Source organism: Parambassis ranga, chromosome 19 (genome assembly GCF_900634625.1).
Source record: "Parambassis ranga chromosome 19, fParRan2.1, whole genome shotgun sequence".
Taxonomy (NCBI): Eukaryota; Metazoa; Chordata; class Actinopteri; family Ambassidae; genus Parambassis; species Parambassis ranga.
In genome coordinates this window covers 19,772,558-19,800,550 of record NC_041039.1, presented here as the reverse complement: position 1 = coordinate 19,800,550, position 27,993 = coordinate 19,772,558, and the positions used below count along the sequence as shown (strand labels likewise).

General features: G+C 42.7%; 1 protein-coding gene across 1 annotated transcript; it reads right to left on the bottom strand.

The window, feature by feature from the left end:
• Positions 1 to 47: 47 nt before the first annotated feature.
• On the bottom strand, positions 48 to 27,413 carry LOC114451931 (cyclin-dependent kinase 17-like). Its single transcript, XM_028430925.1, has 17 exons — positions 27,065 to 27,413; positions 16,560 to 16,708; positions 10,342 to 10,509; positions 9,969 to 10,102; positions 6,608 to 6,733; positions 5,229 to 5,285; positions 4,991 to 5,105; positions 4,522 to 4,616; positions 4,253 to 4,315; positions 3,798 to 3,921; positions 3,509 to 3,629; positions 3,101 to 3,198; positions 2,813 to 2,918; positions 2,382 to 2,424; positions 2,087 to 2,177; positions 1,825 to 1,902; positions 48 to 1,312 (listed from the first exon to the last, which is right to left on the bottom strand). The coding sequence occupies exons 2-17, from the start codon at positions 16,684 to 16,686 to the stop codon at positions 1,275 to 1,277; spliced, it is 1,584 nt and encodes a 527-aa protein (XP_028286726.1). The 5' UTR covers positions 16,687 to 16,708; positions 27,065 to 27,413; the 3' UTR covers positions 48 to 1,274.
• Between the last annotated feature and the right edge of the window lie 580 nt (positions 27,414 to 27,993).

Here is a 27,993-nt window from a genome sequence, read left to right as displayed (position 1 = left end):
TTTTATCTCATGTAATCATTTTACCACAAAAAGAGAAACATGTTATCTCAGTTTCAACTTTAGATTTATTTTCTTTTACTCTGAAAAAAAAAAGGGTCAAAATATGGGAGGGCATCTGCAATGTAATCCCACACCAATAATAACAATTATCCACAAATAAAGTTAAGAGTATGATACAAAACGTCTCTTATAACACTGTTCAATAGACTCAGATTGGACTCACAAAGAGGGGGCAGGACTGGAGCTACTGCTTCCTGAATTGGGAGTCCAGTGGCTGTGTTATTCCGCATAAAACAGAGCAGGCATGCAACACAGTGAAGGAGGCAAAAAACAAAAAAAACATTCTTTACAGTTGATGGAGGTGGAAATGGCACACAGAAGAACGCACAACGGTAGCACTCTGGATTCAGATCCTCACATTCAATTTGCACCTCCTCTTTGTAACAGACCGGAGAGACGGCATGTCAGGTGAAAGGTGGATGTAGAACAAGGAGGCTGTTCGTTGTGATTAAATATTTAGGAGGTGTAACTAATCCTGTAATGCCCTTATTAATTAATAATTGTCATTTTCCCTGAATTTTTACCATTGGTCACCACAGAGACAGCACAGCATCCTGGAATGATATGCCTTCCTTGCAGCATTGCTCTCATATTATTAAGCCAGTCAGGATAAAAAAAGTTTTTAGGATTTATCAAAGATGGCCTCGAAAACCTTCAAATAAATGGTCACATATGATTTTGCAGCACCGTGGCAACAGACACAGAACATCAAACCCTTCTGAGTTGCTACAGAAACATCCCTCTCTGTCTGTGTGCCTCACACACACACACACACACACACCCACACCCACCCAAGAGATTTGAGGTGAAGTTTTTATGTATGAAAAATAAACGAGTGACAAAAAAAAAAAACGATATCACCACACAAAATCTATACACATTGCATGTATTCATTAAAGTGACTGAGCCAGTTAGAATTCTAGACAGTAGTTGGATTTAGCAGCAAATACTTCTCTCAATAAATATAGATGTACAGTATATAAATGTCTCTTTTTGAGCCGGGTTCAGATCACGCCTGGGAGGAGGAAGGGGGGGGGGGGGTTGTACTGTGCACGAGTTCCCCAAATAGTCTTTTTTTTGGGGGGGGGTAGGAGTGATGATGATGATCATGATGTTCCACACCAAAATCCATCTCAGGTTACTGATCTGGCAGCAAAACTGTACAAGTGAGGAGATCCTTCCCAAAAATTAAAAAAAAAAACAGTCCAAATGTTTTAAAACAGCATGCTTTGCCTTCTGCTCTTCCCGTTACCTGGCAGGAAATGATAAAAAAAAGCAAGAAGGTCAATGTGTAGTTAGCAGCACAGGGTTTGGAATTACAAATACCGTTTATGCTTTGAGGGGAGGGGGGGGGGGGGTGTAAACAGGGAGTATGGTGTACTTGAGCCCACTTTTCAGCCTGTGTAACATCATTAAAAGGGAAAGCATGTCATGTGTCTGATTAGCTAGCAGCACTTTCCTCTTGTGTTGTGTTCATGCTTTATTCAACCATCAATGGTAGCACAGCACATTAGTGTGTGAGCATCTCAGAATCACTGTAGAAGAATCATCTTATTTAAACCTAGAAGGTCAGGGGGGCAAAATCTCATCTTAACTAATACACGAAATGTACAGACACTATCCATTTGTGGCTACTGTGTTGAACCTTTACCTTCTGAAGTGGTCAGATCAGTGCGGCAGATGGCAAAAACACACATCTTTGAGATCACTATATATCTGATCTGTCCCTCCTCACTCCCCTCATCTTAACTCTTTACTCCTCACCTGATTCGGGGTACGATGAGTTCCTGTAGCCGGGATCTTTCTGCAGCTGCACCTCCTTCAGTGTGAATATGGATATGTCTGCCAAAGACACGAGCGCCAGTCAGTGCAAAAAGAAAAAGTCACATCTTCACATCTTGCCAGAGGAAAAGTGTCTTTGTTATGAGGCTGTAACTGATCCTCGCTGTACACTGCAATATCCTTCAAGTTGTACGTAGCAGAGCCTGCCAAGTCTGCATTACTGCATCAACATTTCATTACTCACTCTCTGGCAGCGTGTGCACACGTGGCCCCAGGCTCCTGAAGTACGGCTGCCTCATTGCTTCATCAGCAGAGATCCTCTTTTTCGATTCGTACTGAAATGTAGGACAATAAAAGAAACACAGTCAACTGTTAAAGAAACAAAAAAAAAAAACCTGGGCTGAGTGAGTGATTGCATGTGAAAGTGTTGGCATGCCCTGATGCACCTCTTTCCAAAAATACAGTCCCGACATAGCTGCAAAATGTGTCACGCGGCTTTTAACATCGCATTAATTCCTGGCAGATAGAGTTAGACTTACTTTTAGGAATGACATCAGCAGCTCGATTCCATCAGTGTCCAACCTGTGGGGGGAGGAAATGGGAGAAAAAAAAAAAAGGGAGAGACAGAGTGAGAAGGGGGGTCAGTAAGGTGGACTGACTCACAGATGCTGGAGAGTGTAAGGAAGGAAACCGAGTCATACAGAGTCAACTATTCCACAGGATTTCCTTACAGGAAGTGACAGAGCGAACACACTCCTAACTAAACAAACCAGTAATACTAATGTCTAACTGCTAAAAGTCTACACATTGACTCTTCTATTATACCTGGGTCTCATGAGAAATATTTGCTCACTCCCATCTCCAATGATTAGAGGACTAGTAAGACAGGTGAGGGAGAAGTGCTCATAAATATCTGAAGTTGTACCAAATGAATTCAGATACAGAAGAATAACCGACATCTCCTTCTCACCTGGGTGCATGGTTAATAAGTGGCTGTGCCTTGTACTTGGGGAACTTGTAGGACTTGAACTCGTCGATAGAGGATATTCCAGGCCAGCTGTCTTCTGTGGGAGTGCCTGCAGAGGGACATTCGATCAACCCAGTTAGAGTCGGGCTTTCCGCCTCGCCAGCTGGAGGGCTTTTTTTTTTTTTTTTTTTTTAAACACGGCCCCAGGGGGGCTACATGCCACGGTTTATGTGATTAAAGGTTCATATTTGAAGTTAGAGTGCTCCCCTGTCAGCAGGGGGCAGCACTGACCTAGCAGCCTGAAGATGAGGTGCAGTTCATCCTCCACCGTGGAGCCTGGGAAGAGGGGCCTGCCGGCAGCCATCTCATAGAATATGCAGCCCACACCCCTAACGGGAAGACAGTAAAGGGGAAGGTCAGAAAGAGACAAAGCTCTGACACCAAACAGCAGCATCAGACTCTGCAATGATGATACATAGGTCGGTTCAATCTGACAAATCACAGGAAGCAACACCTGTTTAGGTGACCAAATGAAAGAAGTTCCAAACATCTGTCTGGAGATGATGCAAAATGGCCCCAAAAAAATGTACCCACACCTACCCTGTGTGGCCGTAAGGCAGTAAAAAAGAGTGTAACCAGGAGTCGCATTAAGAGTTTTCTAACAGTTGTAATCACCCCCGTAGAGCGAGGCCCACTCACCACATGTCTATCTGTGTGGAGTACTCAGAAGATCCCAGCAGCACATCGGGAGGCCGATACCAAAGTGTTACCACCTCATTAGAGTATGTTTTAGTGGGCACAGACTTGGCCCTCGCCAGGCCTGTGAAATACAAACATGAGGGAAGAAAAGGATCGTATCGAGAATGAATGAATTTAGAATGTCTCAAGTGAATAATGTAAATTAGGAAAGGATTAATTACATGTAAAAAAAATGATGAATGAATTAAAGTAAATAAAACTCTGAAATGAAAGATGTGTTTGTTTTTACCAAAGTCTGCCAGTTTGAGTTCTCCTCTATCATTGATGAGGAGATTTTGGGGCTTCAGGTCTCTGTGAAGGACTTTCCGTCTGTGACAGTAGGCCAAGCCTCGCAAGATCTGGAACAGGAAAATCTAAAAAGGGGGAGATAACTGAGATTAGTAAATGTGAGCATGATTATTAGGTATCTATAAAAACAGTAGAGCTTTGCAGATGCAGATACTGCTGCTTGATATAAACCTATTTATGTAAATGTTTAAATAAATGTACTAAATGGATTAATAAACATTTACAGACTCAACATGTTTAAACATGTTGGGCATTTTTCCATTTTCGTCTATATTGCTGCTCTCCACCACCAGGTGGCAGACTAAAAGTGTTTCTATCCCCGACACCAACAGCAGAAAAAAGTCTTGACAGGTGATGAAGGTGGCCCTGGCCGGCAGGCCGCCTGCGGAGGCTCACCTTGACATTCTGCATGCTCAGGATGTTCCCGCAGTCGTCCATGTACTGCTTAAGGTCTTTGTCCTAGAAAAGAGGAAGGGCGTTAGAGTAGACGAGCTACAGGCACAGAAGCCACAACAGCTGTTATACGCAAACTCCACTCCACAGAGGCTCATGAATAATAATAATAATAATAGAAAAATACATTAATGTCATCCTCCCCTGGGCACAATAACATCTGAGTCATGCATTGCAGGAGGTGATTGCAGAAGTCGTTTTAGTGGTCTCACCAGATATTCAAAGACCAGTGTGAGCGACTTGTCTGTGTGGACGATGTCATGCAGCGTGACGATGTTGGCGTGCTTCAGGTCCTTCAGTAGAGACACTAAAAAAAAAAGGCGAGTAAGTGTGATTACACTCAGTTTATTTTCTTTGATCTAAAAACCATAACGCTCCTCGCTCTGATGAGTCTTGAGTTCACACTGATCAAGCCAAGTGGTTTATTTATAAATCCTTCAGGCCAACAAAAATAAGGCTTATCCTGGCAAACTAATCAGTGAGGAAGCGAACATCACACTCTTGGTGAGGTCCTCATTAGCCTTACAGAACAAAAAAAAAAAAACAACTGTACTCATCCACCTCCAATAAAAAAACACAGAACACTGCAAAGCGATCGCTACGTGCAGCCTGTAGTTTTAGCAGCGATGAAGAAAAAAATTCATTTTTATTAACTGCATGGTAAACTCTAAACCTTCACACCTTCTCGTATCGCTGTGCACGGCGCCCCCTCCTCATGCTCCAGTCTGATCTCCTTTAGTGCTACGAGGTTGTCTGTCAGCTTACTCCTCCCCTTGAAGACTGTAGCATACGTGCCCTGGAGAACAGCAACAAAACAGAAGGAAAATGTTGGCCGTCAGGGGTTTACAAGCAGATTCTGTGAGAACATAAACACCTGAGAGATCAGATAAAGGAAGTCAAGGCTAACGCTGATACGTACCTCCCCCAGTTTGTCCAGTTTGATGTAGGTCTCCAGCTTCCCAAATCCAATTTCTGACTGGAGGAAACAAAAAGGACAGCCAGCATTAATGAGGCCGGCGTCTTTATTAGCAGTGACAAGCTAACAGACAACACCACAAATCCTTGTGACGGTCTCGCAGTGGCTGAGGGATGGGGGGGGGCAGGGTGTAAGGAGGTCGCACATCCAAACCGCCATCATAACTAATATGTTGTGACAAAGGACCGCTGGCTTTTGGCTTTTACATTGTGTTTGTTTAAATGCCAAGACAAGCAAAGGCAAACTTCATTAAGGTTTAAAGCTCGTTTCATACACAGCGGGAAAAAAAAATCACTTTTGATCCACATCTTGGAAAAAAAAAAAAAAAAAAAAAAAAAAAAAAACGTCTTCAGTGAACTTTAAAGTGCCTACAGCCCCGTATGTCAAACACACTTACTCAGAGCATCGTGATCAACTCTGCAGTGGAGCATGTTCAAAAGAGGTGGACAGGGCGAGGCCGTTACTTACTCTGTTCTGCTTTTTTCACGGCTGCACATTCAAAGTCAAACGGCAAACCAATTATTGAGGCAGCCGACCAAGCGAGGCCACAGTTCAACATAAACACATGACAACAGGCAGAGAGGATGAGATTAAACAGTGTGAGGGCAAAAGGCTGACATTCTCTCACTTCTGTTTTTCTGAGGTATTTAAATAACAGAACTGCCTGAGCTGTTGTTATCAATGTCTGTGACTTCTATTTCTCTTTCATCCCACCTAAACTCATGCACTGCAGCACATTTACATAAAAATACTTTCTGCATGTATCTCTACATGAACACTTTCAGGTGCACTTCACCTTGCAGATTCAGATTTTTATTATGCATGTTCTCTTTACTTTATTAAATCTGCATGTAAAAATTATACTAAATTCTACTTGTGTCTACCTAATATCTGTGACTCCATCATCATTGTTGGAGATACTCGGAGCTAAAGTCACATTGCCTCCAACAGCATCAAACAAAAGGAGGAAAAGCCAAATAAACATTACAAACATAACCGGCTATATTTATGTGTTCATATCACTGCAGGAGAGAGGCTGTGACAAATCAGTGGGGACAGGCAGGAAGCAATGGATGAAGGCTGGAATCAAACCTGTGCTGCTGCTGTGAGGACTACAGCATCAGTTCGTTGAACAATTGTAGCATTAATTCAAAAATCACCTTGTAAAAAAATCATTTTTCAAACCTATAAAATATTTTGTTTTGTTTTCCTAGCCAAACATTTCGCCTCTCAAGGGTCCTGTGAATCAGTGTTTTACTCAAGGCCACATTTATTCATTTCCATTCTTCACTTCTGATTCCTCTAACCAGTCCGTCTCTCACCAGTGATGCTCTACGGGAGCGTCGACTCAGCGGCTGGTCGAACGGTGGGCTCCTCAGCTGCAGCTTCTCCAGGTAGCCGTCAGGTATCCGAATATCAGCTGGTAGAGACAGACGTTTGTTCAAGTCCTGCAAACAGAAAACAGATAAAAACAATTAAAGAACTGGTGTAAAACCTTGAAAAAACCTGCAGCAAACTGCATAAGCTCTAAATAAATACCAATGAGTGGCAACAAAATGGCTGAAAAACCCAAAGTAAACAAGCAGAACCTGTACGACACAGCCTGCGTTAGGCCTCACTGGTCAACAGAGAGGGCGGTGTGTGGATAAATACACATGTAGCAGCGTGCTACATGTGTATGGGACGTGTGTTTGTGATAAAGGCAGCCTGTTTAGGAGTTCAGGGTAAAGTCTTTCCTCGAGTTAAGTACTAAAACATGTACTAATGACTTGTTATATAAAATAAAAACACTCATAATTCAATGTCTGGATTTTTCCCATCATGCATTTCCTGTGTTAGATTACTGTTAATCCATCCTCTCTCCCTCTTTCTTTCTCTCTCTCTAGCTGTTTTAAATCTACTTCCTCCTCTGAAGTAACACCAAATACTTAGCAACACCGCTCCATTCATCTCTCTTAAGCAACAGACAAGACGCAATTTTGAACTTTTCAGTTTAAGACAGGCTCTCAAACAAGCTGATAAATCTGTTAACTGCAGGCGACGGCCAACTGGATAGGTCGACTGACCTTCTGCCTCCCATTTAAACCATGACAGTGACTCAGCTTTTTGTCTCTGTGGCCGTTTTAAGCACACGGTCAGCTTACAGGAAGGGGTGTTTTCATTACAACCAGCCAGATGCTGCTGATGTTCTGTTGTTGTTTAAAGGAGCCAGATGATGTGTTTTAAAGACCTTCCCAGTAATGGAAAAAAAAATATTTACTGAAAAATCAATGCATCCACATTTATTTTAGAACTTAATCTAAGATTCAGGTTTTGTTGTGTTTATGTGACTCAATGTCGGGATTACAGATTAATAAACAATACAACAAAGTCTGTGGCCGGCTCAGGATTGGTGGTTACTCCTCAGAGTAAGTGATGCCATACATCACCCACCCCACCCCACCCTCCACCAGTTGTCCAATCAACCCATCCTAATCTGTTAGAACAGCGACCCATCTGGACCGTATTACAGTAATCCTTGTGATGTAATCCCAAAACAGCACTGCTTCGCTGCAAGGAGAGACAATCCACTACCTGACTAGAGACAGAAGGATGTTCTGCTGGTTCTCTTCCTCTGCTCTCCCCCTGTCTACGTATGTGTGCATGCTTCTGTCCAAGAAGTAAACTTCATGTGAAACAGTCACAGGAAGTGTGAGGTGTGCTGCTTGCACACAGCTACAGACGATGTGTCATCTGTGTGTGGGCAGCCCCAAATGGAGTGTGCTGCGTAACTGCACATAAAAGAGTTTTTTTTCTTCCTCGTGCAGTCTTGCAAGCTTGGTTTGTCTGTGCAGATGCGCCGATCTTGTTCATAAATCCCCGCAGCCCTGCGATCAAAGCTACCAATCAAGAGAAGGGAGCAAATGTGTCTGTTTTTCCCCAATCACAAGACTTCTCCCATGATCACCCAGCAGGCAGTGCACAACACGCGGCTCAGTGGTAAGATGTCAACATCGACTGCACATAGAAAAATACATACGCCACAACAAAACAGTGACAATTATGTCTTTAGTGTTTCTTTTATAGAAATAGGAAATTCATTTTAAAGTATTTCCTATTTCTATAAAAGAAACACTAAAGACATAATTGTCACTGTTTTGTTGTTTTGAAATAGGAAATACTTTAAAATGCATTTCCTATTTATTACATTTTCTTGATGATCATATTTGACATTTTCTTATATCATTAATTTCTTTGACCATTTTAATAGTTGCTCACTGAACACAGCATGTTTAAAGCATGCAGAAAGCAGAAGAACGAACATTTCCTAAGAGAACAACAATGCTGAAAATAAGGAATAACAATGCCTCTACATGTATTTACACGTTTTTTTTCTGTTAATTCAGGAGTTGTGACCTGACACTGTGAAAGTGTACCATCAGTTGCAGTGACATATGTCAGGTGTACATCCCTAAAATCCCATTAGCAGCAGTTAAGATGATTTAAGGCTCTGATTCTTGGCTTTCATCTAAAGAGGGGGACAGATGAGTGCAGTTTAAGATATTAATTAAAATGCTCAATCAGAATCCATGTAGGCACATGAGGAGATAAGATTTAAGACTTGTTTAATTCTTGATGTTACTTCTGATGATGTAAAGCTTCACACTGACTTTCATGCGTCTCGACCAGACAGATGGATCAAGGTTTTCGCTCTTGATCAGGTTTTCCCATTAGCGTGCAAATCTGACTTCCCAGGTGTGTAGGTGGATGTTATATCAAACTAATAAAACTAATCAGGGCGGCTGTGGCTCAGATGGTGGAGCAGGTTGTCCACTAATCCCAACACTGGTGCCTACCCCACACTGTGAAGTGTCCTTGTCCACAACATAAACCTAGAAACTGCTCCAGATGCATTTAAAGTTTAACTATTAACATTTCTGTGTGATTGATTAAATCAAGAACAGTGCTGGAAAATGTTCATCTGCAAATCCTTAAACCTCATTTTCAGAAAAAATGCTTTTATATGCAGACCAAGGTAGAACATTTTTAAGCACTTAGCCGAGTCAAATTGTAGTGAGGCACTATTAAGTGAACAAGCGGCTAATGTTTGTTCTAAAATGTTTGAACTTTTGGAACAAATAATACTATTTAAAATTTGCAAAAAAAAGCTTGTGGGACTAAAAAGTAACAGCAAGAAGTCTTTCCGTAATGTGTTGACATTATGTAATCAGAGACATGTCAAAATCAGTCTGCCCATTACTGACTGTGTGGGCCGGAGAGAGAGAGAGAGAAAGTAATTGAGAGGTGGGCGGAGGTGGTGATACCTGTGAAACCTTTTACAACAGATTTGATAACTATGTTCAGAAAAACAATATGTACAGTGTGTGTTTGTGTGTGTCTCTTGCTGTATTTATGTGTTGAGATAAGAGAACTGTGTGTTCATGACACACTGCGCGTATACACCCACGCTGGGTTACAGTGTGGAGCTGCATATCCTTAAATGGTACATCTCCAAGAAAGATCGGCTGTGAAATGCTCGACGCTTTTTTTCCTCTCCTCAGTAAATTCATAGCACACAAAACATATGTTCATTGATAAAGGAGATTGAAACACTAAGCCGGGTGAGACCCCAGATGAATACATGTTAATCATAGCGTGTGACTCATGTCCCACATGACTTAAACAGCAGAGGACAAATCGTACCTCCGCTGAGATGCGTCTGTTCCCTCTGTTCCTCAAACAAACACCTGTGGGCGACTGCACCTCGTCGGAAGACGTCCCTGATGCCTGATCGCTTTCCCCATCTGACCCCATCTTTAGATTCTCATGGACAATATCTGAGTGGGAGGAAGAAAAGCGAAAGGGAGTATGAGCGCTGGAGTCTGTGTGGAAAAAAGAGCAGGGCTCAACACCAACGGGAGACTTCAACAGACAAGACATACATAAAAGCACAGTGTGTAGGAGTAGGATTCCACATGCTATAACGCACACAAAAAAATCTGGTCTCTCTTTTTCAGGCCTGAAGAAAGATACGCATTAAATGTGACCATGGACTGTAAGTGTGTGTGTATCTCACCGAGGCGACTGCCATTGCGAGGCATGACCATGAGCGAGCCCAAGCCACCTCCACCGATGACGCTCTGAGGCCGCCGTAATGGTGGCTTCTTAAAGGAGCCCGTGTACTGGTGGAGAAAAGAGTGGACGCTGTGGGCTGATGGAGGACGGCCATTCCTCACTATGGGCTCTGAAGGAGAAGACAAAGCATTTTTTATTGTTATTATTATTATTATTATTATTATTAAATACATTTATTAATTTAATTTATATTTATTATTAGGTAGCAAGCTACTAGTTTATACTGAACAGAGAATACGTGTTATGAGCGATAATAACAAATATTAAAATAATAATATTAAATAAAAATAATAATAATTAATAATTCAAGATCTAAATTGACTTAATTTTTAAAAAAGTCTGCTCTGGTGGCGGTTTATTACCGATAATCAATAGGTGAAGCATTAAAATGGCGCACAGAATATCACCAACTAATGTTAAATAATCAGTTACATAACTCATAATCTACTGATGTATAGATTTAGAACAATCACATAATTACATTTTTTCCACACATCAGTTTCATCATAACATAACACATGGCTTCAGTGTTCATCCTGCTGATCAAAACAACCTATCACACCACGGATCTGATCTGATGCAATCTAATCCTGACATGCTTTAATTTCTCTATGATATCACATCCCCACAGCCTCTTGGTAAATCTAGGATTACCTAATTGTAAACAAAAATGGGAGAATCATCCTGTTCTGAACTGGCCTGAACCTGACACTGTTTCAAAACGGGGAGAAGTGAGAGAGAGAGAGAGAGAGAGAGAGAGAGAGAGAGAGAGAGAGAGAGAGAGAGAGAGAGAGAGCCTAGCATGTAAACACCTCCATGTAATTGTGTAGTTTGAATTCAGAAAAAAAAGCTTTACAACTGGCTGACAGTGGAGCATTTGTCCAAAACCAAACATGGAGCCGACCGAGGTGAGAGATTTATTATGTATAGAGTAGCACCTAGTAAAACACCAACTGTGACAGCGGGGAGAAAATCGAGCCCAGAAAAGCTGTCGGGCTGCAGTCAGAGATCAGGCACAGGGATACTATGGGACATCCATGGCAACAAGGATTACACCCTCACATAAGGCAGCAGTTATAAAACATCATTCCATCACAGAAAACCCCTATGGTTATGGATTACATACCTATGCAGGGCTCTAGAGTGCGACCATTTTGGGCGCACATGCGACCTAATTTCTCAATGGTGCAACTAAAAAAAAAAATCAAGCTTGTTCCATACTCCACGAGAACGGAGAGATCCGTTACCCGAGGCGACGGGAACAACAACAAAGTTCGTTTCGGCCCGAAGAAAACAAAATACATCTCAATCACAACTATTAAATAAATAATGGTGTATATAATTTTAATCATTTTTAATTCACATTGGCAGATAGATAAGTGAGGAGTGACAGCCAGAAAAAGCAAACTTTAAATCTTCATTGTCTGACAGGCAGACTTGTTGGCTAGTTTGTCCATAATTTGAATGAGTACTATCAGTACTTTATCAGTATTTAAAATACTTTTTATTTAACTGTGTTCATTATACAAGGTCCAAATTCATTTTAAGATGATATGTATGTACAAAATGTACTGATGCGTACAAAAATATATGGATTAAGTGTGATGCAGTGTAGGCTTGTGCAAAATCGTATCGTGTGCAATTAATCGTCAGAAAAACTGTAATCGATTAATATTTGCCACTTATCGTTTACGGCGATTAGTGCCTCGTCATGATGACGCATTTTTGTGTGCGGCGTACTCTCACCATCACCCGCGCACATGTGAGTCCACAATAACAATAATGGTGGAAGGCAGTGGTGTTCAGTTAAATAATGCGGAGCAGCACGTTCCTAACATAAGTTCAACGTCTGTCACCATAAGCCCGAGCACGAAGAAAGCCGAAGAAAGCCGAAGAAAGCGCAACGAGGACACAACACTACACTACACTACAGCTGTATATAGTGCCGCGACATGCATTAGGTGAAGCGTGGAGCATTGGTTGTTGCCATAGTAACTGGATTTTTGCTCGTATCAAATGAATGAACTCCGATCTTTATTTACGGACTCCACAGCAAGATAGGAAACATTACAACAGCGAAGTCTCCTCCAGCAGATATTAGAAAGAATTCCACTCAGCCGAGAATCCGCGATACGTTGAGTCATTGTGCTGCTTACGACCAAACTAAGCGCTGGAAGAACGTAACGTAGGTTGATTTGCACAGACACACATTTAAATGTGAAATTGTCCGGTTTGTTTATTTGTTTGTTTTTTCTGCTGCTGTTCTACAGTCTGAGTGAAAACATGCACTAGTCTGTGACATATTCCAGTCACAGGTTCATTTGCGCAGACACATTTTTTAACTTGAAATAATCACTGATGTGACTTTTCTGAACTTATTTGTCTATTTGTCTGTTTAATTTTAATGTTGACATGCTTTGTGACCCTAAGATAAAAACATTTGAAGGACAAAGTTACTTTAAATGTTTGCTTCATTATTATTTTGAAGCAGTTTGTGCCTCAATATTATCAATACATATTTCCATGGCTGGTTGGTGCCTAATCACCAGCTTAACCTGTTAGAATGAAGTAGTTAACTTGACTGATGATTTGTCGGTATCATGCTAGAACACTGTGCCAATTTAGAGTCAAAAACATGCAATTGTCATCAATTAATCGTCAAATTAATCGTTATCGGCTAAATGCCACAATTAATCGTGATTAATTTTTTTGCCAATATCGCCCAACCCTAATGCAGTGCACCTAAATTTTGTGCCGGTAGGCGCACCAGTGCAACCAGTGCAAAAAGTTAGTCTAGAGCCCTGCTATGGCGAGGAAGGGTGCGAGTAAAAGAGACTTTTTTTGTGTGTTTTCATGATTTTGTGTGCAGTAGTCACAGCACTTAAATCCAAACAGGCTGAGATGACCCGTCCATACAATAGCTTGGCTTTTCTCTACTCAGAATAGGCGTTTTGAGTGCTGACTACACACAACAATAAGCATGACTTTGGCATAATATCTTCTATTTTTGCATTTATTATTTCTAAACATTTGATAAACAAATATTGTAATATGTAATATTAATATATTGTAGTATTATTTTAATAATAATGTACAACATTTCTGCTGTGGGATAAGTTAAAAGTGCACTCTTGGATGTCAAAGATGTCACATGCTGGTGATTTCTTTTTGGCTCTGCTAAACCCTTTCATCAAAACATTTTCTCACCAGATCAGTAAATACGTATTTATTTTTGGATGCACGAGCATTATAAGCTTGCATGTTGTCATCGCCACCACTCCATTAACTCACGTATTTGTCTGGCTTCCAGTTTCCAGGATTAGCTGGTTCGTTGTAATTTTTTCCCAAATAAATCGCCAAAATTAAGCTCACAGCCCCAGAAAGCCAGCCATAATGTTAATGGCTGGCTTTCTGAGGCCGATTCATAATGCTGTGGGTGTCCAGGTCTTGTTGAGCTATAAAAACAGATTTCATCAAGCAACATTTTTGCCAACGTGAACAGCAAAAGTTTTTGTGCTCATGTGCTACACTGCAACCTTTTTTAGTTGCACACACACCACCTCCATATTTTTAGATGTATAAGAAGGATTTTCTAGATTTCCTATGTAAACAAAACAAAAAAAAAACAGCCATGTGATATCCAGGTCCTTATGCCACCTCTCCTTATCTGTGTGCAGCTGCCGCCGGCCTGTGTTATGAGTGTTACATAATCAGATCAGGACCAGAACGCTTTTCCCCAATCACAAGGCTCAGATCAAATCTCATCTGGCTACTCCATTCTGTCTCCTCTCTACCCTACTTACTGTTACACAGGCCGCTAAAATCCCCTCACACAAGCTCACACACTCACATAAACACACATGCACACCGATGACTCTGTGTCCCCGCTCACCAAGCACAGAACACTCTGGCCAAACTTGGTGTTAATCACTATACAAAAAGCTCTTTACAAAGCCCGGTTACTTCTCAGAAAGCGGTGGGAGTGAGAGAAGGGGGATAGACTTGGACGATCTGATTGATTGAAGAAGGGAGAAAGAGTGGCGATGATAAGTAGGGGCGGTTGTTGCCTGTGGACCAAAGAGAAGGAGAGGAGCAGAAAGATGAAGAAAAAAAAAGAGGCCTGGGAAATGGATCAAGATGCCTGGCTGGTTTCACCAAGTCATCCAAATCACCGTGGCAATGTCATGGAAACTCTAGAATGTTTCCAGACCCTAAGCACCATAGCAACGATGTGGTAGCGCACCGAGGCATGCTCCCTCCTGCGCTCCCTGCAGTTTTGGTGAATATCAGCAGTGATAAGCTGCTGTTCTGCTCTGCTTTTTATTTGATGCCTTGAAGGCCGCAACCTTCAGCGGGATCCAAATGAATGATAAACAACTGTAGTATCTACCAGTGCCGAACACTGTGTGATTACAAGTCACATCTGACAGTCTGACCAGGGTCAATACAGAGCAGCAAACTGAGAGAAACGACTCAAAATTTACATTTATTTTATAGGTAGTTAAAAAGGAGTGACTGGTTAGATGTTTGAAGATTTTCTGAGCTTAAATTGACATACAACTTACCTTACCAATTCATCAATACAAAAGATATTTCTAATACCCCGTTTACACTGGGGGAAAAAAATCTGGCTAAAGCGGGATTCGGGCCTATCCAGATGTTTTTTTTCCGAGTGTGAACACCTCGAATCCGGCAGTATCCAGTTTGATTTCAATCCGGCTAGATCCACCCACGAGAGGTGGATCTAGCCGGATTAGCTCAAATGTGGCTCAGGTGTGAACGCAAATGTGGCTAGCGAATCCAGCTAGCAACATGCTACTTCCGGTTAGCGACATGCGTCTTTCCGGTTAGCGATATGCTACTTCCGGTTCACGGGGTGCGACACGGGACAAAAACCCGCACGACGCATGCGCACACACGGTCCTACTGCGGCCTGAACAGAGTATGTATATTACGAGGCGCCACCTAGTGGTTTGGAGGACAGCAAACACGCTGGATGAAGCCGGATTGAGTGCGGACACAAGTGTGTGCTAGGCAGATTTGAAAATAGGTCTGAACCAAGCAGCAACCTTCGGGGCTCAAACTTGAAGCCCATGCGGAAGTGTCAAAACTTGTAATTCACACCGCAACTGCTGGGGGCTGGCTCCAAAAGCGAGTAATTTCCCATAGACTCCCATGTTAAAATGGCCGACTTCACAGCAGAAAAAAACATGTTTACAGCTCTGGTCTCAGATGATAGGTTCTCTTCTAGCGTTGATTGTAGGGGGGGTGAATTTTTTTACAACTCACTCGTTTCAATTGTATTCTGACTTAAAATTACGCATAATTATGGGCGTTGCCTCTTGAGTGACAGACAGTTGACGTATAACAATGTGAGTTTCCTGCTTCCGCCCCCCTAAACCCCGCTCGTGCTCCCCCTTTTTGTCCATATTTGGAGTTTTGGCGGACGTGACGCTGCCAACATGGCGGCGGTCATCAACGTCCTGGAACCTCCCACCGAGCCTCAGAACGGCTCTTCAGAAACAAACGGGTGACGTCACGGAAGCTCGGAAGGGTCTGATATCCGGTTAGGCTCTTTAGCTGAAGCAAACAACAAATTCAGAGGTTCAGACTGTGAATTAGTATTAGATAAAAAGCAATGGGTTTAGATGAAAGTGCTACTATTCAAATTCAGCCAGCAAATCCCACTGCAGACATGCATTTCATTACGTAAATGTGATGGAAATTCTGCATGCCAGGCTGATGTTTGAATAAAACCAGTCAAACAGACTCCACTCTGTTATCCTTGACATTTCTGTAGAAGACTTCACTGTCAACTGACCTAAAACCCACACAGTCACTTTCTTATGAAAGGCATGAGGGCTGCCATCTTGGTTGCTAATGGTAGTGGATCATTTCAGCATCCTGCGTGTGTGGCTCACCCGCGTTTCCAACCCGGGGCCTCTTACGCCCAAAACGCTGATCATCCCGCTACGTCATCGAGTACTAGAAATAAGTTGTCGATGCATTTTGCCCTGGAATATTACTCAAGTACCGTACTCGATTAATCATTGCAGTGTATTAGAAAATTGAACTTAACTTCTAACAAGCCTCTCCTCCATAGATGAGACAAGCGGCGGCTCATGTGCTATTTTTAAAAAACATGCCATTAAAACTCACCGCAGTCCTTTAGGCCGTTCTCCTCAATAGTCATCTGCTCGGCCAGCTCTGACAGAGATTCATCGATTGTGTGGCTGCCTCGTAGCGTCTGAGAAAGACGCCGCTTGAACCGCTTCATCTTCTCCATGGAGCTCTCGGGAAGGGGAGGCCTGGAGATGACAAATTTTTTTTTAAAAATGATCACACACATTTAAACTACTGTCGTGTTTTAGGAAGACAGTGATAAGAAGAGAGACATCATGTTTTAGTACAGAGAACACTCACTATCTGTAAGCTGTAGCTCCTCATGCAGACGTTTCACCTACTAAGCCTATAATGTAACCTGGCTTCAATTGAAAAGAATACGACTCATACAGTTGCCGCCGTCATGTTTCACAATCCTACACCGAGAGCGGAAAAGGTTGTTAGCTCAGCAGAGATGTGAGTCAATCAAATGAACCCATCAACACACAGACACTAATTATGACTCAGCTCATTCAGGCACATTACTTTACATTCCTCCCTCTGGGAAAGCATGACAAGTCAGTGAGAGATTCTTATGGGTGAGTTTAGAAAACGGCCCCTGGCACACCAAACTGTAAAAGCAAATCCTAAACCAGGGGGATTAGCAGTTCAATGGTGCAGGACTAGCCTGGGCTACATCGAGTCCACATCACACATTCCAGACGCATTTACTGCGTGCCTGAGAGTGACTGATTGTGAGAGCTACACAATGTAATGTATGTGAAATTCAGTGAGGCTATATATGTGTGAATAGAACAAGTTCAAAATACGGATGACAGGCAGCATGCCCCATGGCCTCAATATAAGGAATGTGACTATTTCTGTGGCAAATCAAGACATGTATCTGGGATGTTGATGAGTCAAGTCAGACATACAAACATGTGAGCAGCACAAACCCTCAGGACTCAGGGTCAACCATTGCCTCCTGACAGCCTTTTGTCTTCTAAATATTACTAATAACCTGAATTCTATCCAGGGACAAAACCTACTCACTCAGCCAGAGCCAAATAGATGGAGAACATCAGTAGAGAATAAAGAAAACTGCCCTTTAAACAAAGATGAATCATCAGTTAAGGGACCATAATTTCAACTTAATCTTGTCTGCCAAACTGTATTTTTTTTAAACAACTTATTTTTATTATGAATCTGAAAAACAACAAGTCAAAAACATGCAGAGCTTGACATTTTGAGAGGTGAGAAACAGAAAGGAAAGGGGAAAAAGGGATTTACATTATTCTGCTCAAATAAATAAATAGATTTTTTTAGTGGTTGCTGATGATTGTTCAAAAGCTCTCTAAACATCCTCCAAAATTGCCACATTTCCAAGCTGATAAGGTGTAAAAACATTACAAAAAAATATGAACAGAACTGCAATTTTATCATGCTAATCAGCTAGTCCCAGACCATATCCTCACCTAATCCCACTTTGCACCATAAAGTGGTGCAGACATCAGTGGACACCAAGGGCCGAAGAACGTGTCCCACTCAATAAACCTGATTGTGTGGCTGATTGCTGTTGATGATGTAATATAAGACAATATTCAGAACATAAACAACAGCAACGGCTGCTTCTTGAGAAGGGTCCAACAGCAACTTTAAACTTTAATTTTACATGAGCTAATATCTCTCTGAGAAGATACCATATCTGGGGTGAGAGGCAGGCCGTGTAGCTGTTAGGTTTAGATAAAGCAACTGGTTTTAAAGAGTGTGTATTCACAAAGTTTTAGAAGGCAGCGAGCCCCCACACTCCTCTCAAAGGACAGCAACGTTCGGCCAGAACTGGGCTTTAGGCCAAAGAAAAAGAGGACAGAGCAAAGAGAAGACCGACACTGTCCAGATTTACTCTTCGTTAGTCTCCCCTCTGGACGGGTTGTCGGAACAAGCTCGGCGGATACAACTCGTAGTTTCCACACTCTTTTATTTCACACGCACACATGCTACATGAACTGTCAGCTGGAAGTTAGTCCAGCTGAACATTTAGTGACTCTTAGAACCAGTCTAAGTCCTAGAACTTTTAGAACTTTTAGTTTCCATCAGAACTATTAGTGGTGTTAGATCTATTAGTAACTTTCAGAAACTTTTAGTTTCCATCAGAACTATTAGGAACTTTCAGGTTGTAAACCTGCAATAAAACACACGAACAAACCCTTATTAACGGCTAACATTTTGACTGTAACATTTCAAAACTAATCATGCCCACTCACCGACGCGTCGTGCGGGTTCCGACGGGCAATCAGAAATAATAACAAGCGTTGCTATGCTACACTACAAACATCATACATACTTACACATACTCCGCAGTTGCGTCATTCATGTATACGTCTAACAGTCATGAACAACTATTACTTAACAACTATAACTTAAATTTCCCATACCCACATCAGGAAATAAAGTTTTCTACTAGACACCATGACACACCAAAACTTCATACATTCATAGCTCCGATGAGCAATGAGGCAGAAAACGACCCCATTTTAGCAGAAAAAAAATTGTGTCACATGACATCAGGACATTTAATCCAGCTGTAAACTTGAATCTTGTGTCTCTTTCATTTCTCTATGCAAATAAATCTAGCTTGTACATGTCAATCAAATGGTGAATGCACTATATTCTCCTGGTTCCATTTTTCATGCATGAAGGTGACATCATTTTAGAAACACCACCGCTAACAATGACCTCAGCTCATAAACATGCAATTCTTCCTTTCTGACTGTCGCAATACAAGCTTAACTATGTAGGGACCAAAAAGGTAGACATTATGACTCAACAGTTGCCTGTTTTGGACAGTTCAGGTTACATAACAAATGAGACTCGGTGGATATTTTTACAGAACAATCTTGTCTTGCACAGCTTTTCTCCTACACTTATACTTACTACCCATCTGTGCTCTTAGTCAAGAAGAACCAACCAATCTAATTATTTCTGGGACCACAATAAGGAAAGCATCAGCCAGCGACTGCCGTAATAGCTTCATCTCAGTCAGTTCTGCTTCATGACACAGCACGGACAAGCGGTCCGTCATCTCCCGAGCAGTTCAGTGTGTTACTCACGCTTCCTGCTGCAGTCTCACACACAGCCGACAACATGTGTGACACAGCACGCTCATAACTGATAAACAAGCACTTTAGTTCTTTAAAACACAGTTATATGCATCAGTGCTGTTTTTCATATCCCCCCCCCTCCCAAATTTCTTGAATTTCTATGCAAAAGCATGCTTTAATTGGAGCTGAAATTATTAGGAATATTTTCCAATAATAATCACAATCTCTGTCACAGCCGTGGTTGTGTTTACGATTGTTGGGATAAGCGAAAATCAGGATGCTGTGGCACTTTAGGATAAACTGACAGGTCTTTCACTGTTTTTTTCCCAGAAGAAGAATCATCAGTTTCCATGGTAATATCCAGAATCCCCTCTGACTTTATGAATGTGACTGAAAGGGATATGAGGGAAGCACTGTTCATCAATAATGTGACCTACTATGGAGCACAGTCTGTTTCTGGGAATTCTAAAAGTTAATGGCAGGCAATGGGAGAGGGAGGGGGGAATAAAAAGGGGTGTGGGGTGTCCACTGTGCACCCATATCCACTGGCCCCACGTTCCTGCTCTGGGATCGAGTGTGGAGCTTTGGACATGATCCCTGCTCTGAGCCTTATCCCTGCTCCCCTAAGTAGGCCGGTCTAAGGTCTGAGCTCAAGATCAGCTGGGAGGTGGCCAGGAGTAGGAGGTGGAGGGTGGGGCGTGGGGGATGTGGAATGGAGGGGTCCGAGCCCTGCGCTGACTCAGGATTTGTTGCCAAGGCAACCCCCACTGCTTTTTCCATGCACTGCAGGAGACTGCATGCATGCTGATTTTCCGATTCCCATCTTATATCCTGAAGCAGACTCACGTCACTACCACACAACATGTGCCTGCATTTTCATCACCTACACCAGCCACCAGAACATGTCTGTTACAAACACAATGACAACTCCCTGTGTGTGTGTTAAGATGCATTTTCCACTCCACTGTTTTGCTGGCAAGAGATGGAAGAACAGGGAGAAAATGAGGAGGGTGTGGGAATCGTTATAAATGCTGCAGCAGTGAGACAATAGCCATACGCTGTGTATGGATCCTGCTGCAGTGCAGCCTCCTGAGAACCGTATCTGTGCTGCTCATGATGAGGACAGAACTACTTAAAGAGTGAGGCCAGAGTTCCTGCTGTGAGGAACCTCCACCCTCCCTCCCCACAGCAACCCTGGAACGCCAGACTAGCCCTTCATAAGCCACCATTCACTGCAGAAACTGTGCAATTGTTCCGTTTCTTTAACATGAACCAATCGCACCTCAGCCACCATCCCTGCCACATGGTGACTGCTGTCTAAGCCACACACAGGAAAAGGGGGAAAGCAAGGTCACAACCTCTATGTAACCCCTACAGGGTTCAGTAACGTCACTGCCTTTAGGAAAGCGGGGGCCCTCGAAAACGCCTGCCTCACCATCCTGGCTGCCGCACTCAGAGAAGGAGACAGAGAACAAGTGTCACTGTTGGCATGATTCACGGGTGAGCTCAGCCTCAGTTTTCTAAAGAGCAGTCTTTTCTCAACCTGGTCAAGACAATGAGGACATGAGTGAAGGAGCTGGCTCCATTATTGGGGGCTTACATAAAGGCTGCATTGTGTTCAGTAAAAAGTAGGCTTTTCAAGAGATGCAGGATGTAGCTGGGTGCTGCGTGGTGCTGAGCTGAGCAGTGCCGAGCATGGCAACCAGGCAGACGCGTGCATGCACACACACACACACACAGCGCAGCAGGTGAAGCTTTAACAGTAAAATCTAGCTACAAATGTGTCATCACATTTGCCTCCTTTCCATCCACCCTGACACATATTTTGTCACTCCTGTCACACGTGTCAGGGCCGAGGGGTGCTGAGAGACAAGCCAGGGCTGATGTGAGCGTGTGCAGACAGAACACGGCACCACAGACTGAGCCATGGGCCGAAAGGGGTCAGGCCTGACCCGTGACGCACAGCCACAGACCTCACAGGCAATAAGATTCAACACTGGCTGATTAACACTGCTGCTATGGTTACAGCCGTTTGAGTGACAGGCCTGCTCTTCTCTAAGCCTCCTCTGTGTGCCCAGTACTGCTGCAGTCAAGACAGCAGATGACCAGGTTCAACAGTGCAGGTACGTAGTACGTCGAACAGAGCAGGTGCAAGCATCAAAGGTATAAACACGAATAATTCCCTAGAAATTCTTCAAGCAAAACTACCAAATGCGGGAGGGAACAAACAAAACATCCATCATTGCAACCTAATAACTAATTGATCACAAAAATGCACCAGGATCTGGGTGGCTAAACAATTTCACAGTCAACTTCCAATGACATTTTTAACATAAAATACCGTAGGAAACAGAGGGTTGTTGCTTTATGGATGACCTGCCTCAGTTAATCAGTAGTAAAATTGCTGGGCACTGAAACTTGGAGAATAACAAAGACCATAATCAACAGAGTGCAAACCTTGGTGCCGGAAGAATCCTAGGACAAGGGCACAACTACGCAGCCGAAACAAAACAACACACCAACAAAATAAGCTTTGACATGGTACCTTCAAGGGAAGAGGACCAGAAACACCTGGAGATGGGATCTCCACAAAGACAGACTGTAGCCTCTTTCACACAACCTGTTAAATGTTATTCTTTCAATGCGGCTTGCTGATCTGTGTGGGTACAGAGGGGGGAAATGGTGGAACATTTTATGTTTCATCTGAGCTTTTGGCCACCATGTGAGAAGAGAAAGCTGCTGCAAAAGTGGCACCAAGAGGGGTCTTGATAGCTGCACAGACTGTGTGTGAAAGGGGCTTGGGGCAAAGTTTAACATTGCATTACTTTTGGTTTAAACTGGTTTAGAAAAAAATACACAAGGAATTTCATGCCGTCATCACGTACCCAACAGCTTAAGAATGACTTTGAAAATTAAACACACCATTTAAATGGAAATGGCCCATGTTAAGCACCACTCACACTTCACATGATTTGCAGTTTGTGAATGGGATGAAAGGCCAGCATGGATCGTGACAAATAAGCCTTGTGGACCCAGCTGGGATGAGAGCAGGGCACTGAGATCAAGCGAGTCTGATGTTATCTGGCAGGCAGCTGACTACTGTCACCCCCACAGGAATATTTTTTCAATCTAATCAACTTTTTTGGGAAGAAATCCAAGCTTCTGTGGGGACAATTGCATTTGGACAATAACCAAATTAACATAGGCCCCTGACTTGATAAAATTTAACATGTTACTGACTAGATCCTAAAAACCTGACAGCTACTACAAGTTGCAGGTGTTCGTCTAGCACTTTAGTTTAATACAATATTCAGATGCTGATAGCCTTCAAGATAAAAGGCAGCTTGGTTATTACACATTCTATTTGGCTCATTATGGAGATAATCGCCTAGGTGTTGACCCATCTGATCTGAGCCAGACTCAAGTCACCTGCCGTTCGTTTGTGAACAGGCGATAAGCATCAGAGAGAGCAACAATTAGCTTCCCCTCCCCGGCTCGTCTGCACTCATCCTTGCAGCAGAAGCCCCAGCAGGTAGCTTTCACAGCTATTAAAAAGGGAACAACAGGCCATGCAGGCTACTATCTCACTGAGGGCACATGACAGAACGGGGTTATCAGAATATCAGTTTCCATGTCAAAGTGCAAACACAAACAGCACTTAGAAGTCTTTGTAATTATTTCAGTCAGCCTGCACCAGGCACATATGTATGCGCCACAACACTCAGAGTTCAGATGTTATTTTGTTTCAGCTGAGTTTTTTTTCTAGTCAAGTTAAGGGTCTAAGTATTTTTCAGCTATTTATTTTATAAAACAGCACAGACAAAGCCTTGTTAGGGCTGAAATATTTAGGTTTTTGCATGTCTTAACATCAGCAGCAAGTGGCTAAATGAAGATGTCAGGAACATTTTAAACATCAACCACATTTAGCTTTTTACTTCAGATCAAATTGAAAACTATATATTTTATAGCATATGTTTTGGTGGCTTTCACTGCTGCCGCTTGGCAAACAAGACAAAAATACAACAAAACGACAAAAGTACTTAATTTTCAAAGACACAGACGAGCAGAACATTGTCATCAGAGAAGCAAATAAACCTGAAAATAACTGGGATGTAGGTTTAACTAATCAATTATGAATAAAGCTGAACATCAGTCTCTTGTTGTTGACTTTAAAACTTAATATAAAAACAAATTGCAAAAAAAGAGTTCTAATGTGATAAAAGAAATTCTATTATTCAGTCATAGCTGTTGAACTATTATCCACGTTCTTAATCCCTGAATAAGAACCATCTCTAGCCCTTGTGCAATGTTCGGGACATTTTTGTCCTCTGAGAGTAATTTTTCTGTTTATTTTGGCCATAACTATGTTCTTTGTTTTTGTTTACTCTATGAAGACTCTGTGGTTGTGTGTACTCACACACACACAACAAGGTCAGTGTGCAAATGGCTCTCTTTCTCTCTAACAGTGTGTAGACACACAGTTATGTGCTAAAATACTCCCTATAACTCCATATACAAGCCAGAAACTACACTACATGAGCACAGGCCTGCAGGTAAAGGGTTAATAGGGTCATTAAGTTGTTAACTGTAAAATTAATCACAAATTTTACCTCCTACCAACAGGGTAAACCACCAACAATCAAGAATGCATTATGTATAATGGAAGTCTATGGGACAAAAATGGCCACGAACAACACGTAAAGGGAGAAAAAATGAAAATCAAGTGCTGTGCAAAAACTAATAATGCAATAAAGTCAATGTTGTTACTGATGTTTGACATGACCCAGACTGTAATAACGGTTAAAAAACATTTACCTTTTCTATGAAAAATGAGCCACTTTGTGTGTTTTTTCCCAATTTTCAGCACCACCCCTTATACAATTGGTGATTAAGGGGTTAAAATCCTGGGGGGGGGGGAATTTTGTTTTCACTACTTTTGATTAGAACTGAAGTTAATTAAAAGGTCTATGCAAAAAAAATGTGAAAAAAAAATATTTATTTGATATATTTTTAAGACTGTTAAAGTTAGAGGACGTTTTTGTCCCGAACAACACGAAAGGCTAGTGTTTGCGAACGTTGCACAAGGGCTAGAGCCGAGGCCGACCGGTCGAGGAGGGTTCTAAATTAAAAGAAATCACCAGGATTTACCATGGGGTTTTATTAATCCGGTGCAAACTTAATTATGAACACAAGGCGCAATGCATCTCAAATATGCAAAGCTTTGCTGGCTGTAATAACGTTGGTTCGAATGAATGTGTGTGTGTGTGTCTGCTTCCAAATAAAGACCAGACAAGTGATCAGACAGCTATGACAAATCCTGCCAAGAGTGAGACAATATTTGTCCCTCACCTGTTTCTGACATTAATACAACAGATGACGACTCAGATATGCAGCATTAGTTATTACTGAGTAACATGCACAGGTTCTCGGCCAACTGGCCCCGATGCTGGAGGGGGGGAGGTCTTAGTACCAACAGACACTTCCAGATTCAGACAGAGATAGAGAAGCGGGGAGTGGAAGCAGCCAAACTCACAAGCAGAAACATTTGTCTTGTGGGGCAACTGCATATGTGAGGGCTGAGCTGCATGCCGGTGCCAGGGTTCTTGTGTTAATGCAGCAGAGAAAAGAGGAAGAGTTTGTATTCATGGCTATCTATAGAGAGGAGTGGTGCCTGTGACATAGCAGCTGCTCCCCTGAGAGTGGTGACATATTAACCTTCAGCCAGCTGTCTTGGCCTTCTGCTTTGACATGCACTTACCCCTCTCTCCTTCACACACAGACAGAAACACCCATTATATTAGTAAAAGACGCAGAAAAGCAAGAAAAAATCACCTGAAACGTCATCGCAGTTTGGCTTGAACAACGTTTGAACGTGTTTTTTTATATGCATGCCCACACACACCCATTCACATACTGGACCCTCATCTGATCCACACTGGGTCTCGAGGGGATCAGCTCCACGTGGCTACAGCTGTTTCACAGCAGGTCAGGTTACCCTGCCACCACCATCCCTAAGGCCCTCACCAAGGGAACGACCCCACGTCAAACCAACACACCCGGGCACGCTGTCCTCCAACAACGCCTTCCCCTCCCGCTGGTACCAAAAAACCCCAACAGCGGGTCACTGTGAGCCTGAAACAAAACACACTTTCCAAAGTGTCCTCGGCGCCCCACACACACACACACACACACATCCTATGAGGAAGCTCCGCAGCCCGTAGCTGTCAAACTGAGACCTGCTCTCAGGGAAACGAGAGAAAGTGCTAAGACAACTCCTTCATTCAGCAAGAAAAGCATAGGTTTCCAACAACACCACTTACAGAGCCAAGATATTCTGTTTAGCACTACAGAAAACTCCCTGTTGACCAGGATTTCGGTGCTTTAAAATTTCTAATCCTGTGAAAATAACGTTTAAATTGGAAAGATCTCATCCCGCTTAAAGAGAAGTCTAGTTTCTCTTATAAATACTAAGATAATTTAATTTGACAATAAGCTTAAATCATAATATTTGAGGAGTATTAAATCACTGTCTGTTAAAAACTGACATAATATTTGATAACCTAATTAAGCAGTCAACAAACCACTTCAGATCAGACCAGCAGCTGAAATGAGGCTCAGTCATTGAACTCAAACACCATTAAGTTGGAGTTTCTGCACATTTTTAAGAACAATTACTTGTAGGCTACTGGTTTGTTTTTGTTTGTTGTTTTTTTTTTTTACATCAAAATAAACTCCCTCACTAGTTCTACGAGAATCCTCCAGAACAATGATGTCTTTCCTTGTGGACATCCTGTCAAATCCACACACACACACACAGGTTAACCCCCTTACAGGAGGAGGACAGGACTTCACTGAAAGCTGCAGGTGAGATTCCTAGATCCTGCTCTGGTGTTTCTCCAACTGGATCCCAGGCCAGGGAGGATCCTGGTCTGCAGCTCCTGTCCTGGCCTTCAGACAACAGCTGAAACGGCTTAAAGCTTATTGGCTGTGTGTGTGTGTCTCAGAGACTGGTACAATCTGCGCGGTGTGGTTCACCCAGTTTGTTTAAAAAAATAAAAAATGTTGGACCAGAAAGACGGGACATGTCTGAAATGTGGGAGATGATCCACGCAGAGCTGCCAGCTTCCCCCCTCACATACACAGCTCAGTGACAGTTTGTGTAGCTCCCGGTGATATTTAACAACAAAGCTGACACTAACGTGTAGCCATGAACTCAGGACAGGAGATGTGATGAACTAGTAACCTCTCTGAACTTTGTAGCCGACAGCGGCTAGCTAACCTTTGTTAATAGTTCCACACGGCTGAATGGGACGACAGCACTCGAACTGAGCACACGAAGTAAACATTGCTCTGTTAACAGCCTGTTTTGTGTGTCGCTGTTTTTGTCATGTTGCTTGTTGTCATGCTGTTAAATTCACTCAAACTAGCTTACACCCAAAAACATAACACGGGGGTTCTCACCAGAAACGGTTAGCGCTGCGCCGACCGGAGTCCCCGACCTCGGAGCTTCTTTTCAGGCCGGATGCCGTCTTTCCCTCCGAGCGTGAACAAAAAAAAACACACTAACACACACACACACCGACTGCTTCTTCTTTGTGGTTTCCGTGTGGTCGCTCAGATACTTTCTGCTCCGCAGATGTCGCTTATGTCAGCGGGGCTGCAGCGTCCAGCAGCATGGCGTGTTTTCAGGTTTCAAAGTTTGTCTCCCCGGCGAGAAAGAGGAAGCGCTGTCGCTGCTCTTTGGCTCGATGAGACCATGGCAGTGTGAGGGACGACGGCGATTACAAGTTGATCCGTGTGTGTGTGTGTGTCCTCGCTGCCTGCTGACGCTGCCTGCCTGCCTGCCACCACAACGCCGTGCAGTCAAATGTCAGCGGGGAAACAGCACCACCTAAAGGGCGCTGTAGGAAAAGACAGAGGCCTGGTCTATGTGGTTCCACTGCGGCCCCTGCTGGAGGAAATGCGGTACTGCTACAAATCTACATTTGATTTTTGGAGCATGTTTTGCTTATACATGCACATATAAGCATATATATATATATATAAGATATACATCTTTCATGCACAGTGACAAACAAAGGTCTCTCTGAGGACAAACCTCCTCTACTGCTGTGTGTGGGAGTGAATGTGGGACTGTGTACCCAAAGGGTCCATTTTCAGGGTGGAGGTCCTGAAGCTGTTCCAGGATTCACTGGTGGGATTAAATTTCCCAGCTGGTGCTGGAGGTAGAGAGGCCTCCACATCACTGCTCCGCTCTGTTGCAACCAGCTCTGAGAATGGATCTGTCATCTGATTTCCAATTAAACAGTACCCCAGCCAACTAACACAATCAATTCACAGACTGAACTATGAATATATAAAACTGGCCTCCTCAATATATTAAGCAACTT

Excerpts from the sequence above, each read along its gene's own strand:
- LOC114451931 (XM_028430925.1), bottom strand. The coding sequence starts at position 16,686 with ATGGAGAAGATGAAGCGGTTCAAGCGGCGTCTTTCTCAGACGCTACGA. Across the intron at positions 4,617-4,990 it reads GTGCACAGCGATACGAGAAG|TGTCTCTACTGAAGGACCTG; the intron begins GTGTGAAGGTTT and ends TTTTTTTTTTAG. Across the intron at positions 3,630-3,797 it reads ACTCAAACTGGCAGACTTTG|GCCTGGCGAGGGCCAAGTCT; the intron begins GTAAAAACAAAC and ends TGTATTTCACAG.